The sequence below is a fragment of the Phalacrocorax carbo genome, chromosome 1, assembly GCF_963921805.1.
Source record: "Phalacrocorax carbo chromosome 1, bPhaCar2.1, whole genome shotgun sequence".
NCBI lineage: Eukaryota > Metazoa > Chordata > Aves > Suliformes > Phalacrocoracidae > Phalacrocorax > Phalacrocorax carbo.
The window spans coordinates 147,159,609-147,177,576 of record NC_087513.1 but is presented as its reverse complement, the minus strand read 5'-3'; the positions used below and the strand labels follow the sequence as shown (position 1 = coordinate 147,177,576).

The following is a 17,968-nucleotide window of genomic DNA, read 5'->3' as shown; positions in this document are numbered from 1 at the left end:
ATTAAGGTACAAATCCAGCAGCAAGTTAGGCTAGCTTGCGCACTAACACTGACTTAGAGCAAGTGTCTGGGGTGCTAGAAGGAATGTCTAGAATTGGAACAGACCTTAAATAAATGCTACGTTAGTTAGCCTAATTGCAGAATCACAGAAGGGTAGGGGTTGGAAGGGACCTCTGGAGATCATCTCATCCAACCCCCCTGCTTGAGCAGGGACACCCAGAGCAGGGGGCACAGGAATGCATCCAGGTGGGTTTTGAATGTCTCCAGGGAAGGAGACTCCACAGCCTCCCTGGGCAGCCTGTGCCACTGCGCTGGCACCCGCACAGGGAAGTTGTTTTTCCTCATGTTGAGGTGGAACTTCCTGTGTTCCAACTTGTGCCCATTGCCCCTTGGCCTGTCACTGGGTGCTATTGAAAAGAGCCTAGTCCCATCATCCTGACACCCACCCTTCAGCTATTTATAGGTATTGATGAAATCCCCCCTCAGTCTTCTCTTGTCCAGGCTGAACAAACCCAGGTCTCAGCCTTTCCTCATAAGGGAGATGCTCCAGCCCCCTGATCATCTTGGTAGCTCTCTGCTGGACTTGCTCAAGCAGTTCTGTGTCCTTCTTAAACTGGGGGGCCCAAAACTGGACCCAGTACTCCAAATGCAGTCTCAAATACATCTTAACTCTGGGAAGCTGTACAAGTCCAACTCCTAATAACTGGCAAACACTCCTCACAGGACTTCTTACCAAGAGATTATGCTGCATGAGATGAGAGATCAATGGGATTTTTCAATCCAAGCAATTAAGCAACTTAAATTACTTGGAAAGAGGAAGCTAAAAGACATTCTTGACCTTGCAGTATTGACCTTACACTTCATAGAAGTGTGAGACACATGAAGATTTAAAACAGCTTTCATTTATCAAGCAGCATTAACTTGGAAGTAGCTAGCTTTTCAAGATGTTCTCCTTTTCAGTCTCAGGGCTTAAATAACAAACAGCAGCATTCTACACTCGGCTTAAACTAATACTTTAGCAGACTCCTTACCCCAACACCTGGCATCATGTACTCATGACTACATGCTTTAAAAGGAAGAGGCTATTTTAATTTTGGTAGCCACAAAGCAGTTGCCTATGCAAGTTTTGAAGTGAGAAGCAGCTCAGAACTTGGATTTTTACAGAAGAAATGGGACCCACCATCTTTCATCAGTGAAAGATTCTTACAAGCATGAAATAGGCATGGTACTTCAACTACTGATGGTGTAAGGCCAGCATCCTGGCACAATTCAGTGATCTTGAAAAGAGAGAGTACTGCTCTGAGCCTACAGCACCCAACACTTCATATCTGCCACAGAACGATTAGCCTTTAGCTTTTTTTAGACATCAAGACAGACTTTCTTTCACTCACCAAAACCAGCATGCATCATTAGAAGTTGTATCCAGCTGCTAGAAGGTCTGACACAGTAAAGAAAGGGCAAACAGCAACTAAAGTTACTCACTTTGATACGACTTGACTTCTGGACACAGAGACAGTGAGTGCCAGATTAATACGTAAATTTGCTGTGAAATGGCAAGTATCATGTACATCCCCTCTGGAATTAGAGCCTGTAGGTCAGAATATGTGTGACATACAGAACTTAACCCAGAGTCAAAAACAGCAGAAGTGTAAAGTCTAACACATTTCACAAACTCAAGCATATGTATCAGAAAAAGCATTATTTATTGTTTAAATGAATAAAATGCTATTTATAGTGTATTACATAATTAATCCAGTGATTTAAGTTAAAAATATACAAGTAATTGGTATGGAACACTGGCAGAGTTTTTTTTTTTTGCCAGTGACACAGTGGTTTTTATTTTGATGTTTTTGTCTCTGATGGATTTTCCCCAGTGTCTAGCGTCTTCAGCAATCTGAAAAGGCCAGCTGCTTCTCGTATCCGACTGAACTCAATACAGAATGCTTGCACTTCTATAAACAAGTCCTGTACATTAATAATTTTGTTTCTGATTAGAGACTGAAGAAAGACACAAACAAGACGTACCAGGCGGTTCTGAAACAGAAGAGAGATGGTTTCATAAACCAAATAAATGTTTGCAACCAAGTCAGTGAAAGGACTGTTGACCCTCAGCAGTACAACTGACGCAATTCCAGGAGCAATCAGCTTCAGCAGTCATCTTGTTCCCAAGCTTTGTACATGCTGCCCCTATTTTCCACCTCTCATACTACTACTGTGTTTAAAAAATGGACTCTGTTTTATGGTACTTTACTTCTTGATACAGGAGCTTTCTCAAGATTAGTCCCACACACAAGTGGAACGCCAGATCTACACATGCACGGTACTTAATTTCTTTACTCAGAGAGAAGGGATCATAGCCCAAGATGATGTCATCACTAGGGTCACCCCTCCCACTTAGTCTTATTTTCTTTCATACAGAAAGATGAACAAGGTTCACATCTCAAAATTCCCCATAACCACATGATTAAGGCACTCCAGCTGGGAAGTAACAGCGGCAGAACTGATCCCAAACTTGCCTTGTGGGAAGGGGTCTATTGCTGACTTAACACATGACCCTCTTGCTCTATTTTAGAAGAAAAGGCAGTGCCAGGGACACCTAATCCAAGAAGACACTTCAGAGCTCATGGCTGCAAGCTGTGATTTTCCACCTGCTCCAGTGAAAACATGGGATCTGGGAAGCACTTCTCCTTCCTAAGGTCTGCTTAGGTAACACCCGGTAGAGCACACTGGGAGCTGGGGAGTGGAGATCTAGGAATTGGCACCTACAATTTGTCACACCCAGATCCAGTCACTAACTATCTGCTTTATCCTGTTTTCCTCAAGGACAAAATCAGATCTTTATCATTGACGTGGTCTCATAGTTCACATTGTGAGAAAGAGTTGAACCCAAACCTTTCTCTAAAAGCAACTATATACATTAACAATGTTTATCAGAACTGAGAGGACTTGATAGGTTAAGTGTCCCAAGTATTTTAGAATATTTTACACTGAAAAGAAGCTACCAACTATTTTTACAGGAACTGAGCTTACTACTGCAAAGTTTGCTACCTACACCAAGAGAATTCAGAAACTGAACATGTTATTTGCTTCACTACCATCAAAAGGCATCACGTTTTCTCTGCGACACAAATTAAGTTGCAAGAGTAATAATTGAGGAACATGAAACTCAGAACAAAAGTACAAATGCAAGATGCTGGCTGACTCCCAGTCTCTGAGGATCACGCCTTGTTCACTTCCAATAGGAGTGTTTTTGTACCATGCTTTTCAGACAAAACATCTTGTGTCTCAGCTGCTGTGAGGCCTCGTACGCAGTATTAACAAATGTTAGACCTCACACACTTCGCATACTACTTGGTGACCAGTATGCGTTCCTTGACACTGTTCCTTTTTGTCCCGTGTGCCTGAAGCACAGCTGCTATATACTCTCAGCAGCCCCTCCAAGCACTGCGTCCCACTTGTGGGCGTATTCTCAGCTGCAGCCCAGGTCTGCTGCTGTTTTCCGATTCTGAACCAAATGCAGTAGGCACAGCTATTCAGCAGGTCACAGATCAAGCCACCCATATGTATCTGACAGTCCCAAAGCAGAGAACCATCAGCAGTCACCACAAGATAACAAATGATTAGTCATCATTGGGAAGGGTAGTGAGAATGAGACTGGGGGGATGGGGTTTGCTGTTATCTAAAACCACATAGCACCCACGTCCTGTGTACTGCACACAGTTTTCATCTCTGCAGCTTAAAGATATAGTAGAGGTAGAGAAGGCACTAGAGGAGGACACCAAAAAAAGCTGAAGGAAAAGGAACAGCTGCCTTGTTGCAAGAGACCAAAGAGGCTGCAGTTCTTCAGTACTGAGACGAAAAAGCTGAGGCAGGACTTGGTCAAGATTCACAAAGCCTTGGGTAAATTGAACACGGAACTGTTTTTCACCAATGACATCCAAGAAAACAAGTTCTACTGGGCACTCGGTGAAACCAACAGATCTGTTTAGGATAAAAGGGAGTATCTCGCACAGTATATAGACAACCTTGTGTGCCAAAGGTGTGGAAGCCTCCCTGGGGTTTAAAGATCCCTGAAGTGGCTACAATTTGCATGCTGGTACTGAGGAAGTATGACAGGCTTGGGAAGCAGGGAGTATGGTGTTAGGACAGCAGAAAACCAAGTTTTTAGGTCTTTGAGTAGATCTGCAAGCTGTCATAGGTGGGTAATAATCATGATTCAAGGGCAAAACTTCCACGCAAGTTTTTTAACATCATCTCGAAGGTCTGAAAGTAGTGGGCACACTTGTACAGAAAAGAAACTTGAAGCTTAAAACTAAGCAGAAGGCAAACAACTAATGCTGGGGGTGAAGAAAAGGCACACCGAGTGACAGATACACCTTCTGCATGTAAGGACCTGAGCCACATAAAACCGCAGCTTTGTCAGGGAGAAGTGTATTATGTCTACAGAAAAACAGGGAACAGTAATTACCTGTGAAGTCTCATAAGAAGGTGAAGAAACATCTGTTAAACACTATAAAGAACTGCAGAGTGTGTTAGGGCAGAAAGATAAACAAAAACAATGTACCTTTGAAATAAAGCAGCAGTAAGACAAAAATAACATAATGCCACCAGCCGTACAAAATCTCGGCACATATTACACAAAACAATACATGGGGCCCTTTTCTCTAATCAATTTACTGTAGTACTCACCTGCATATATTTGTCTTTAATCTGTTCACAGGTGGAGATACAATTGGAGATATAAAGATGAATAAATTCAGGTGGGAGATCAACTGCAGTAGTAAGCCTGTTCAAATTAAAAATATCCAGTGGTTTATGAAGCCATAAATCCAGCGATTCCACTGCAAAATGGATGAGTTAGGCCTGTGACATTAGTTTATTCCCAGTCACGTCATACAGAGCTGATTTCTGACAGCTTCCATAGATATATTTCTAATCATTTCAATTTCTTCATTAGAAGCCCAAAACTTTTTTCACTCTGACACAGTACAGAAGCTGAGTTAGACTGGTTTCTAGTATATTTGACACGCCCACAAACATTTGCTCTATTACACAAATGGCCAATGATGCAAGTTTCTAATTTACGATGAAGCTCCCAAGCTGTCCGAGTACCAAGATTCTTCAACAATAGCACTGCAATACAATTTTGCATATTCATATTTGAATTTCAGTTAATGAATCTAGATGCTGAACTCCTTAAGTATACAACCAGAATAACTCCTTTGTAATGGCGAAAGATCAGTTTCCTTAGTTCCTTCAGATCTAAGTTTTAGTCCTAGGAACTGAAACAGTATGAATTATCTATAGGCCAAATAAGAGACCCTGACTAGCTGGAAGTGTTAACTGGAGATTAAAGATGCGCAATAATCTCAGACACGTCTTACTACAGAAGAACTGGAGAACTATTGCAAAGAACTGTATTAGTGTATTTAAGGGTTAACAGCAAAGCACACCTATTTGTAGTTTAGCAATACTGACTACTGAAGTATTTGAGCTGTCACTGTTTCTTAGTTGAAGAAGCAATACAGCTCTCAAGATATCATACGCTAAATGTAGAACTGCCATAAAGTTACACAGAATTTAACCAGTGTAACTCTAATCACAGTCCTATCTCAAGTAGTGAAGGGGGGAGGGAGCAATAGGGAAAACAGTGCATGTTTGAGATTTCCACTTCAAGTTTTTGTCTTATTTTACTTAAAAATCAGTGTTGCCCTGTTTGCACTGACCATCGTTTTGCAGTTTGAGAAAAGTTGTTCCTATGGTAGTTACGGTGTGGGAGAACCAGCATGCCTGACTGGTCGTGTAGCTACCCCGGACAGGAGTAAAAGCTCTTTTCTTACCACTATTTCTCCATGTTGTGATCACTAGCCCAACTTCAGAGCAATAACTGCTCTCAGTCTGCACCAGTAGGGAGGGCTTTATTTCAGAAATTTTTCTGTCCTCAAAGGTGCAATTCAACTCTGCTGCAGAGAGACTGCTGAACGAGGCTGATTTGGCAGTTCACATTCAGTAATTGCCAAGAAATCAGAGAAAGTAAGTGGGAGTTGTACATCTGTAGGTTGTGGGGATTAGCTGTCTGGCAAGTTTTCCCACTGAAGGGGCTAGCATTCTGTTAAGAAAATGGGTTGCACCTATATGCAGAGGTTATTCCCAATGAAGAAAGGGCATGACTGTAAAGCAGAACGGCTATTTAACAATGGCACCTTTTATTCACTTAAGCAGCATCAAGAATGTGAGTTGTGATTAAGCAGATCAGCTGTGTGGCATTAACTTTTTGCAGAGGATTCTCACAATAACTGCCCTTTGTCCCACTGTAGTCTTCTATCTTCCACACAAGCATACCTCAAAAGGGATCAAAATTAACATTTCCAGATGTCCTAATAGCACACAACTGCTACCTCAGCTGAAAGAGAAGAAAGAAGCTAGAGATCAGGCTAATTTTTAAGATATGAGAATGAATTTTTCACCAGGAACGACTAGATTGTGACCCATTAGATGGAGTGACAGTCACTACAGTGACAAAACCATGCACATCCAGTAACTGGTCATTTTGCAAGTCAGTAACTAAACTTGCAGCTTCCTGGGACGTAGGACATACTTGCTAGTGACATTTATCTATTAACCAGGAACCTGATGTCTGAATAAGACTTTAGACATGCTATAGATTGCAGTGACAGGCTCCCTTAAGTGGTAACTCTCTTAAATACTGTTTTGAGCTGAACATATCAAACAGCTCAATAGAATGATGCTCTAGTAACTATCAACTCCAGGTGAAGTTATCCACAACACAGTATGTGTTTCCCCATTCTTTTCAAAGTAGAAACACTTTGCTATTATTAAAGAGTAACAGAGTTTCCTTTGAATGAGCCTCTCCATTCTTGGAGCAGGGACTGAAAGATTAACTAGCATAGCACCTGTGCAAGAAATGTGCTTCTTACCATACCTAATATGGTAAAATATGGTATGCTATAATTAGTATAAAATAATTTTTAAAATATTTATATAATAAAATCACAAATATACTATATATGCCTCCACATCTTTCTGTTGGGAAGCTGTGGGGTGTTTTGCCCCTTCAGTTGCAGTCTTGCTACTGCTAATAGAAAGCTGTTAACATTACAGTAATATTTTAAAATAGCACTGCTGCAAAAAGGAACTTAAAAATTGGCAGCGTTCTCTGAACTTAGCACTGAAGATGTTTAAGAGGTTCAATTCTTTATTACCAACCCACAGCTAACTTTACAAGCTTAGTCTGGACTAAAATAAGAGGTTTTTTCTTTCACCACAGGCACCACCAATAAGGAACTACACAAAAAGCAAGTCAAGCCTTTATGAAAGAAACAGACTTTGACAGTCCGGTAGTTGTAAAAAGCAACGAATCCACATCACTCTCTTCATCTGCAGCATTAATCAGAGTACACTAAGTCTTATTATTAAAGGAGTATTAAAAAAACCAAAACCACACAAACAGCGTAGAGAAACTGAAAAGGGAATGATAGTTTGATACTCTTCCTTCCCCGTTATCTGACTAGTCATTTCTTCAATACCTGTTACTTTTGGTAGTCTTTAGAATGCATCCAAATACAGCCCTGTGGCCAGCCTCACAATCACTTAATAACTGTTCAGTTATTTATTTTACATACTTAAGGAAACCTCCTTAGATTTAAGATAGGACTCACCGATTTACAACTTCCATTGAGTGTAAAGACATGTCCATGTTGACCAAGACAGAAAAATACTCTGTTATCTGACTAGACTGCATCAGTTTCAGCAACATTTCTATAGCTACTAAAGGATTGTTTTCAACCAGGTCTGGCAATTTGGCAGGAGTGAGACCAATATGGTAAACAAGCTTGGGGTCCTTTTCCAGTTCTCCAAGGAGCTGTAAAGAAAAAAAAATTCTGGTTTTTTAACTATTCACATTACTGCTTAAAGAAACTGCTATAATACATCTCAGCTACAGGAGAATGATAACCCTTTAGATTTGGGCATCTCTATTGAAAGATATTGGAGGTATACTTCAAAATTTCCATGTCAGGCATTTACTAGTCTGTCATCAGTGGGTGGCAAAGAAGGGAGGGAAAAAAACACATGAAAAGTTTCAGCCTTCTTTAGTTTCCTGTCCAGCAGAAATAAACCTCCATTTCAAGTTCATTGTTCTCAGAAAACGTTCTGCAAATAAAGGATATTTTATAGTCCTGTTGTAAATGACTATCAAAAAAGCTGAAATCAGGGGTAATACTATAAAATGGGGGGGACAGGGAATTGAACAGTGTTGGCATTTCTGAAATACATACTTATCAAAAGCTTCCACAGAAGCACAAGCAACTTTGTTATATGAAGATTTTTCCATGCAGAAAAATATTGGTGCCGCTTATTGATCAACTGTAACTATGTCTAGTAATGCTATGAAATTCCAAGATTTTTTCCTTATTCATAAAAAGCCAATCCAAAACTCTTAGGTGTTTACAATTTGGAGTCCTTGGAGTTCCCTGAATCCAAACACAGATCAATAAAAGTGATCCAAGTTTTCTAAAATACATGAGTTAGACAGCTTTTTACAAAACCCATTCTAGACAGAAAAGTGCATGATACTTACCTGTGTTTGCTGGGGGGAAGTCAAGGGGCTTTTAAAAGCTTTTGCCATGATTCTTTTTATCTCAACTCCCGTGCTGTTCTTAACACACATTGACTTATCCCACTGAATTGTGTGATCTGGCTCTATTGGATTTAACCATGCCAATTCATCATCACATATGTGGAGCGGAGGAGGCGGTCGAATAAACTCTGGTCGAAAGTGACCTGAAATGGCAACAATGTGAAACTGTTTCCAAGCTTCAGGTACTCCGTTTTACACCAGTGAAAAAAGGAAAAACCCCAAAGCCCCCATTTCTTTAAGATATTGTAACACTGAGAACAGCATTACAATCTCATTTGCCTCCCAGAAAAACATTTATTTATGACGTTTAGTGATGCTGTTATATCAGCCTGTTTCTCCTCTTGATTCAGATCACTACATTACTGATCCTACGGTCTTTTCTCCTTCCACAGTAACTGCTTCCTTGGAAGGCGTTAGCTGTCAATACAGATCTTAGTGTAGGAGACTAAGATCTAAGGGACATCAGACCCATTGTTTTAGCCAACAGATGACACAGGTAACATCCTGAAGACAGGCTCCAGATTTTTAGAAGTCTGGAAATGTGGTGAACACTACAGATTCTGATCCAGAGAGCCTGACACAGTTTTGCACGGTTTTGTTCATCTTCATTCCCATTTCATACCATGGAAATACCTCTGAATTACATTACATTTCACCTGGAGAAGCATAACAATATAGCATGCCATGAGTTACAGAAACAAAGATGTGAAAATGCACATACTTTCTATAGGAGGTTTTGGTCCACTCACTAAGGCTTCTGTGATCTGGGAGGCAACGGAGCTGTCAAAACCAGAGTTGGAAGAATCTGGGTCAGGATCGCTGAGAATGCTGGGGAAGCTGGCCTTGCTCTGCGTTGGCAGCTCAGACTGACGTTCTGAAAGAAGGCCAGTCCATAATATTAAAGCATAAAATTGAAACAGAGATGCCTGGAATACTAAAAGTAGTAAGAAACAAGCAGCTTTAGAGAAGAGCTAGCTTAAGAAAAAAACAACCACAAAAACCACAGAAAACATCAACATGAAATTTAATACTGTGTCAGGCAGCTGGTATTCAGAGTGCCAGCTGATAGGTGAGTGACGGAGGTATGCAGCGAAGATAAAGAAGAAATAGAAATTAATCTGAAGCATAGCCTTGGCTTTAGAGAAGGAACGTAACCAATGTAATCTGCACCTAAAGGAACATTAGCAGGTTCACATGGTACTCCTGAAAGAGTTCACACGCTATATCTAGTTTTGAAATCACTTCTCAGAGCAGGGAATTAAAATATCTACTCAGATATATTTACAGGCTCCACAACGATAATGGTCATACTAAACCTGAAGTCAGCTATTCAAATTTATCCAACACATTTCAGTGGCATCGCGTAAGCTACTTTTGCATTTGCCGTCAAGCTACAGCAAGTGCTTGTGTGGAACAAGATGGAGTTTAATTGTTATGTGATTCTACATACATCATCATTAAAGCAAACCAAAGAGGAGCTGAAAGCATCCCTCCTCTAAAGACCAAATTACAAACCATGTTATATAAGACAAGTTACATAAAAATAGTATTACATTCAGTATATACAGCTGAAGACTTGAAGACTATGGGGCTCAAAACTCTGTCAGATTTTTAGGTGTTCTCCTGTCACAATCTATCACTCTCCTGTATCTGAAGACTTAACGGCTCATCTTTGATATCTTCTGTGTTATTTTGAGAGATCATGTTTTCCGTTGCTTTGGCAAAAAAAAGCACAACAAACCCCAGCAGACAAAAACCAGAAAAAAACAACTACATCCTCCCCACCCTCCACAGAGGGGGCAGCAGATTAAGCCTTAAGTAACCTGAAGTCCAAAATCGCTGGTACCACACAAGGAATCCCTTAAAAAAAGTTCCATGTGAAAATAAACACCACTTCTTTTCCCAACTATTTAAGTGTAGTGCTGTTAGATTTAGTGTACTGTTCCTGTCACTTCTAAGCAAAGTGCGCTTGCTCCTTTCTACGCAACCATGTTGGCCCTTCCCTGCTTCCCATGTATATGAAGCATTTCATATGACTCCAACCAAATCCACGAGAGATGCTGAAACTGAGAGTGACAAAAAGATCATCAAAACAAAGCACCACCCTTTGCTAATTTCTTTTTTGACTTTCTGTCCTACTTTATCCAATTATTTCACATCATGCAAACATCTGCACATATGCCCCACTGAAGCAGCACAGCAGGGTGTGTTCTTCTGTTAAAGGCAACAACTAGCATACCTTTCACTTATTTAAAAAAAAAAAACACAAACCAATTTTAAAGTCAAAGTCTAAATGAGCTGGTTTATAAAACATGTCTTCTACTTCAAACTATTTCGAACTCCAGCTGTGAGTACTTTCACTTAGGCACTGAACAGACAGGCTGATTTAACAAATGAAGTTCTAAAAAAAAAAATTATATTGGGTGTCTTTTTTCAGTCTTTTCATTTATAGTCTAGAAATTAAATCCATCGGTCAGTAAGTCACCGATTTGTTTGTATCCTCATAATCTCAAATGATTAGCTATGCTTAATTAGAAATAAGAGTTTAAGATACAGTCCTTCAATTCACTGATTTTGGAAGCTTCTGTGAGGCCTCAGTTATATGCATTGAAGCTCAAAAGCTCACCCTCACTGCTTTAAGAAATAGGGCTGGATCAACAGTTTCAGGTAAGCAAAAGCAAGAATTAGAACACTGATTTAAAAGGAAAGAATATAGCACCTTGAACTTAAATGTTTAAATTTTAAAAAATCTGCAAACAAATCACTTAGGTTCTCTTATGGAGCTATGTTTTTTCTTTTTACAGGTAAAAAAAAAACTTTCTTTGATTCTTAAAGGAAAGCTCTACAATGTATTACTAACTTAACCTTAATACAGGTCAATTACTCTTAGATCAAATAAGGGTTAGCAAACAGTTACAAGCACTTTGGCAGAAGACCCATTCCTGCAACTAGGAGAAAGTGACATTTTTGATACAGTAACACACCAGATCAACCAAACCAAATTATAGGGAGAGACCAAGGCTCGAATGAACATTCTGTAGACCAAAGGGAAAAGGGAACAATGCAAGTTTTAATACTCATTCCCAAGATGCTCTATTCCAACACTGTACTTTTTTGGAGGGGAGGAAACCCTAAAAACAAAAAGAATAATCAAAACTAGAAACCCCCACCATACAGCTGCAACTGTCACAATGACAGAACGCAAGCCAAGTTTTGTTTTTTTTTTTTTGTAAAGGGAGGGAAAAATAAAAACATTAGATTAGATATGCTGATTGAAAAAAAAATAATGCTTTCTAAATAATTGAAGTTGATTTTGCAGGTATATTCTAAAGCAAGCCAAAATCATCCTGCTCTAAATAGCCCTGAATTCATCTCAGGGACCACAATTTTGAAAGGCCACCAAGCCTTACAACTGTTCTGTTCTGTGAAATGTGGGGGGAAAGGGTGTAAAGGCAACACCTCAAACATCGTATCTAAGCACCTTAATATGAGTATTTATGCACTGTCAGCAGCACAGCTTCATCCAGCTTATTGAATCATTAGGAGCATACTGAAGACTTCCAAAAAACTCACAGACCTTCCAAAACATGACAAATAGACAGCCAGGTAGCACGCAATATTCAAACGAGCAAAAGATTTATCTCTTAAGAAAATGAAGAGAAAGCAGACATTTATTCTGGGGAGCTACAGCAAGAAGCCCGAGAAAGATATCATGAAGCTTTTTCCGATGCAGCTTGTTTTGTTACATAACTCCTAAAACTGCTCATAAGCCATTAATTATGCATGTTCACTGTATTATGTAAATAATGATACAAGTACATCTTAAAGGGCTTAATTTTGCAAAGCCCCATTAATGACTTTGTACTGTACTTTAAGCCATCAGTATCTTCTGTTTTCAAAAGGGCAAATTAAAATGCATGGCCCAGAGTACCCGCCCATATAACTACCATTTTGAGGTTCCCTACGCGTTTCATTTTTAATGAGAACAAGCGATTCACAAAGCAAACACAGTACCAAGGGGAAAACAAATAGAAACAAATGAAAAAGCTCCAGGCTTCTTTAAGGCATCACATACGCCTAATACTAAAAAAAAAAAATCACAAGTTACCTGAATTTCACAAAATCTGGATGCACTGAATTATTCTAGAAAATACAGACAGGATGAACAGAACAGGAACCAGAAAGGTTTGTCTCCCCCATGGTGGTATGCAAGGGTAATTCAATTTTCACTGTCAAGAGATCCCATGGTCTGGAGATAGTAGCTGAGGGCACCAGAGTACCTTTGTACACTGGGAACAAGGGACAGTATACCACAGCAAAACAAGCCAATGTTGGATTCTACAGAAAAAATAATGATACCAAGACACAACTGCAGGAGGGAAAAAGCCTAGTTAGTGCCTGACCTCAGAACAATAAACCACATTGTACAGATATAGAAGTGGGATGGTCAGTTTTCAAGCAAGCAGGTCCATTTGCACGTACCTAGGAAAAAGCCTGCTATTTTTTGGTGTTCAAACTGACTCCTTGTTCCCAACATTTTGTATTTCAGAATAGCTCCAGATGTGACTCAGTCAACGTGATCAGAACAATCATGTTCCTTTTCTCCTGTCAAACAAGCATCGCATTGCTTTTCTTTTCAATCTAGTAAAAGACTGCCTTCCCACTCTTGAGCTAACACTCTAAGCTCTGACTTCATTTTATAAAACTGATGCTATAATTTTAGTAACTAATTTGCCAGGTGCAGTTGAAGTACCAGTATATGACAGTGTAATAGCTGTCGTTCTCTCATACCAGAAATACTGCAGAGTGAAAAGGGGTGAAAACAAACAAACAAAAAATCATCCCAAAAAAGGTCCCACAAAGCTTAAGACAAAAATCTTCCTATGCTTGCAAAATGTTCTAATGTTTAAGGCAGTGACATAAGTGCTTAAAAAGGTGTTTGTTAAGTACGATAAAACAGTTAAGGCGCAATCTCTGCTTTAAGTTTCTCTATGTGCTTGAATGTGGACTTGAAGACCCTAAAGCACAGTTCAACCTTTTTCATATTTAGGATGGACACAAGTGTTTCTCAAGTAACTCACAGCCACATTACAATTAGCATTTCCATTCATAATCGAACCACAGCCACAAATCTTCCCTACCTGCTAACGCCAGCTGAAGCCCACTTATGTCCACAGTCTGGGCCATGTTCCCCACGTCCATTGAAGCAATCTGCCGTGGAGTCTTCTTGAACAGTTCTCTAGGGGGGGCCAACATCAGCTGAGAAAGAAAGAACTTTTCTGGAGGAGTTATGGGCGGTAAGAAGCCTGCAAAGACACAATGAAAAACAACCCCCAATTTTTAAGGCAGTAGCATTAATTGTTTTTATATGATTCACGTGGAACAAGTAAAAATAAAATGCAAACTAACGTGTTATTTGTGGCAAGACCAGTGCAACTGAAGAGTCTTTGTGAGGAGGTGCAATAGTGCTATTACTCAGCTCCTAAAGCGATGCAAAATACAACATTATACTGATCGGTATCAGGCACCTTGACATGCAATGTCTGATGCTAAACCAGTTGGAGTGCGGTTTTTTTACATGCTTTCTAATTCAGACAACTAGTGAGTGGTCATTAAACATGACCAGACTTTGCAATTCATACTGTAAGTTACAGCAGTAATTTTTTTAGAAACCGATTTACCCCTCGCTGCCATGCTTGCGGTTACTGCAATGGGAAAGTGTTTCATGTACTTCTTTAAGAGGTTCGTTTCACAGCTTTAACACTGTCCAATGCCTCCCATGACCTCCAGCTTTTTGCAACAGCTTTCTCCCAACATCCCCTCCCACCCCCTGCCATGGTCCAACCTATCTAGCACCAAGCTCAGAGACGCTTGCCATGGAGAAGGAAAAAAAAAAAAAAACCCCCCGCTTTTTGCCCAAACCAGGCAAGCACAAAGCCACCCGCAGTAAAACGAAGGGGAGATAAAAGCCAGGTACATTTGAGTCATGAGTTATTAATACCAGATACAATACATAAGAGCCGGCATGGCTGCTTCAAATCTGGGCTGCCAAACTCCAGCAAAAGTCTCATTACCAAATAACTGAAAAACAAAGCTTTGCCATCTTTTCCTCTTTCTCCTAGGTCAGCCCCTCGGCACTAGCCCGCCAGCCTCCCCGGAGGGTACAGGTTTGGTGCGTGGTTGTATCTGCACGGGATTTCAGCAGAAGGGGAACCGTCTGACCACAGGTCAGGGCACACGCGTGGAGTTGCGCCAGCGTGCAGCCATCCGGCCCAGCACGGTGCCTACCGCTGGACTCGTGGAAAGGAAAATAATCGCCCTTTTCAATACAACTTCATACCTGTATTAACTTAACGCACGTAACTATAAAGGTTACTGAATAGCTGCATATAGACCTGAGAGCGGGGTGCGCTCCGCCTCGTCGCCGCCGCGCTCGGGGGCTGGGTTGAGGAGGTGGGCGAAGACGGCGGCGAAGGGGTTGGCGGCCAGGGGCTCGGTGCGGTACATCTCCCACAGGAGGTAGAGGGCGGTGAGGCGCTGGGCCGGGCTGGGCAGCAGGTCGGGCTGCTGCAGCAGCAGGACGAGGACGGAGCCCAGGCGGAAGTGCTCGGCCTTCCCGAAGTAGTGGTGGAAAGCGCTGGAGAGGCCCTCGAAGGTGCTGCCGCCCGCCTCCTCCGACACGATGCTCAGCAGGCTCGACAGCTCCTTCGGCGACAGGCTCATCCTGCCGCCCGGCGGCCCGCCGCCGCCCGCCGCCGCTCCGCCCGACTCGCCCGTCTCCGCTCCCACCTGAGTGCCGGGCGCCGGGCTCCCCCCGCCCCCGGGCATCCGCCACCGCCCGCCGCCGCCGCCGCCACCGCCGCCGCCGCCACCACCGCCGCCGCCGCCTCCCGCTCCGGCCCCACCGCTCCCCGCTGCTGTAACGCCGTGCTCGCGCTGGCAGCGCTTTACGGCGGGGCCGTAAGGCGACGAGACGTTCCGGCTCGGCAACGGGGAGGCGCGCACGCGATTGGCCGTCACCGGAGAGGGGAAGGGGGACGGGTTAGGGAGCCGCGGTCCGTCCACACACACACACATATCTCCCCCCGGACTCCCTGGAGGAACGGGATTGGCCCGAGCTGCCCGGCGGGGGCGGGGCGGGCGCGAGCGATTGGCTGCCGCTGCCGCCGGGCGGCTCCGCGCGCTCCCGTGGGGCGGGGAGGGGCGGGGTGGGGGCGCGGCAGCCGTTGGGGCCGGTAGGGGGAGCCCGGCGGCGCGCGGCTGCGGCGGGTCTGCCCCCCTGTCCGTGCGCCCGTCCCCCCGCGAGGGCGGGTCCCACCCCCGAGAGTGACAGAAAGGCCTGAGGGGCCAAGACCCATTTTTAATGGGAAAGAAACCAAGGTCTGGGAGGTGTTAACAGCCCCACGTGCATACACAGGTGTCAAAAAATGATGCTTTTCGGGGAAAAAAAAGCAGGGTGTGCAGCCGTGCGAGGCGTGATCCAGAAGCCTTGCTGGTAGAGCAGCTGCTGGCCAGCTGACTAGATCACAGTGAGAGTTCTGCTCGCAAGACAGCTAGAATAGCAAAGCAGATGGAAGAGGATGCCGGTGAGCTTCCTGCCGCGGCCAGCGGATTCAGGGAAACAAAGGAGTCCTTGGAAGTTTGGGCCAATTCAGAATTTACTAACAAGTGCAGCAAGGACTTTTAACTGTAAGATTTAGGAAGAAGATCAAAGGATTGCAGATTGCTGAGGGAGCAGTCAGTGTAGGTGTGCAGCAGGACTGGCTGGAGAACTTGGGAAAGCATGGACGTGAATGAGAGCTTTCCACCCTTACTTGTGACGCACAGAGAGAAAAAGTTGAATCTTTTCAGTCAAATAATGTGACAGCTCAGTAGTTTAGAGAGGAAGACTCTGTGGGAGAAGAAGGTTCCTCGTAACTCGTACGGATTTGTGTATAAATGGGTAGAAAGATGAACTTTGTCAGCTGACGTGAACGCCCAGTCTATGAGAAGACGTTTCACTTTACAGAGGAGCTGAGGATATACGGAACAGGCCGACTTTGTCTTCCCCTCTGTCTTGCTGACCCATGGAGAAATTGTAATTCTCTGTTCCTGTCAGAGAAGGAGATTTGGCTCTGTGGGGCTGAAGAACCATGCAATAGATTGGGAAGGTGAAACCATGTCAGTGGTCTGCAGAGTGGAAAGGGCCCAAGCGGCTGTTTCTGGCTCGTTCTTAAACCTGTGAGAGACACTGGGAGTTACGGTTTGATATGAGGGTGTAGAAGACTTGGGAGAGTGATAGCTTGCTGAAGTGAAACTAAGGTTTCCTCATAGAAGTGACTGGTCTAAAACAGAAGAAAATCATGTGAGTACCTGTGGCTATAAACGTCCATAACTGAACACAGAAACACAGGGTGATGTTTGTCTAGCTCAGCGTCTTGTCCATGACTGCTGGCAGAAGCATCTAGCGTACACTTGGCTTCTGGCCAGCTGCCGTTTAGGTACTTCCTGAGTCAAAGGTTGAATGCTCATTGTTGTGATTCCCAGCCCCAATGAAATTTTCTTCCTTGAGCTCAATTTAAGTGCTCTGCAAACCCATTAATATTTTTGGCGTGCAATGAGTTCTGCAGTTTAAGATCTGTGCTGTGCAGACCTGTCCTTTCTTCTCCACTCTGTTCATCGCTCATCATTCTGTGCATCTCTTACCGTGTCTTACCTCGTTTGTGCCTCTCTGAGGTCGTGTCCCCTTCTGTGGCAACCTCATTCTGTTGTCCTTCTCTTTCTTTTCTACTTCTGCTGCATCCTTTTAGAGAAGGAGGTACCAAACCTTCATCCAGTGTTGAAGCTGTGAGTGTCCTGTAGACTTATACACCTTTATAATATGTGTCCTGTTTATTTCTGTTTTTCCTTTCCATGTTGTTTGCTCTTTTGAGCCATGAACCTGATGCTATAGCAGAACTGTCCTTGATGACTTCCTCAGCAGGAACAGATAGGTAGCACCCACCACTACAAAAAGGAAGGACTCCTTCCCTTTCCACCCCGCTCTCACTGCAGTATTTTACTTTGCGTTTATAAAATATTTGCTTTCACTGCCATTTAATTAAGTCATTTAGTATTACAAAAATCTCCTGTAACACCTTCCTGGCTGTTTTTGCAGTCCTGAATTATTGTTTTCTCCCCAGGAAACTTAGCACATACCTGGGAAGACTGCATCATCTGTCCCTTTATGCACACTCCGAGGGGTTACTCCTCAGTCTCACCTTTGCACACACAAGTTCTGGTCATTGCTGTAGTTTTCTCGGTACAGAAATTGGACTTGGTGGTTTATAGT

General features: G+C 42.8%; 1 protein-coding gene across 1 annotated transcript; it reads right to left on the bottom strand.

The window, feature by feature from the left end:
• Window positions 1-1,681: 1,681 nt before the first annotated feature.
• Window positions 1,682-15,673, bottom strand: CNOT11 (CCR4-NOT transcription complex subunit 11). The gene is made up of 7 exons (XM_064439104.1): window positions 15,054-15,673; window positions 13,800-13,964; window positions 9,380-9,532; window positions 8,599-8,801; window positions 7,679-7,881; window positions 4,689-4,785; window positions 1,682-2,033 (listed from the first exon to the last, which is right to left on the bottom strand). The coding sequence occupies exons 1-7, from the start codon at window positions 15,484-15,486 to the stop codon at window positions 1,836-1,838; spliced, it is 1,452 nt and encodes a 483-aa protein (XP_064295174.1). The 5' UTR covers window positions 15,487-15,673; the 3' UTR covers window positions 1,682-1,835.
• Window positions 15,674-17,968: the final 2,295 nt, after the last annotated feature.

Coding starts and splice junctions, on each gene's coding strand:
- CNOT11 (XM_064439104.1), bottom strand. CDS start 15,486: ATGCCCGGGGGCGGGGGGAGCCCGGCGCCCGGCACTCAGGTGGGAGCG. Junction 7,882..8,598: donor CTTCCCCCCAGCAAACACAG/GTAAGTATCATG, acceptor TTTTCTTTACAG/CTCCTTGGAGAACTGGAAAA. Junction 4,786..7,678: donor TCAATGGAAGTTGTAAATCG/GTGAGTCCTATC, acceptor TAATTTGAACAG/GCTTACTACTGCAGTTGATC.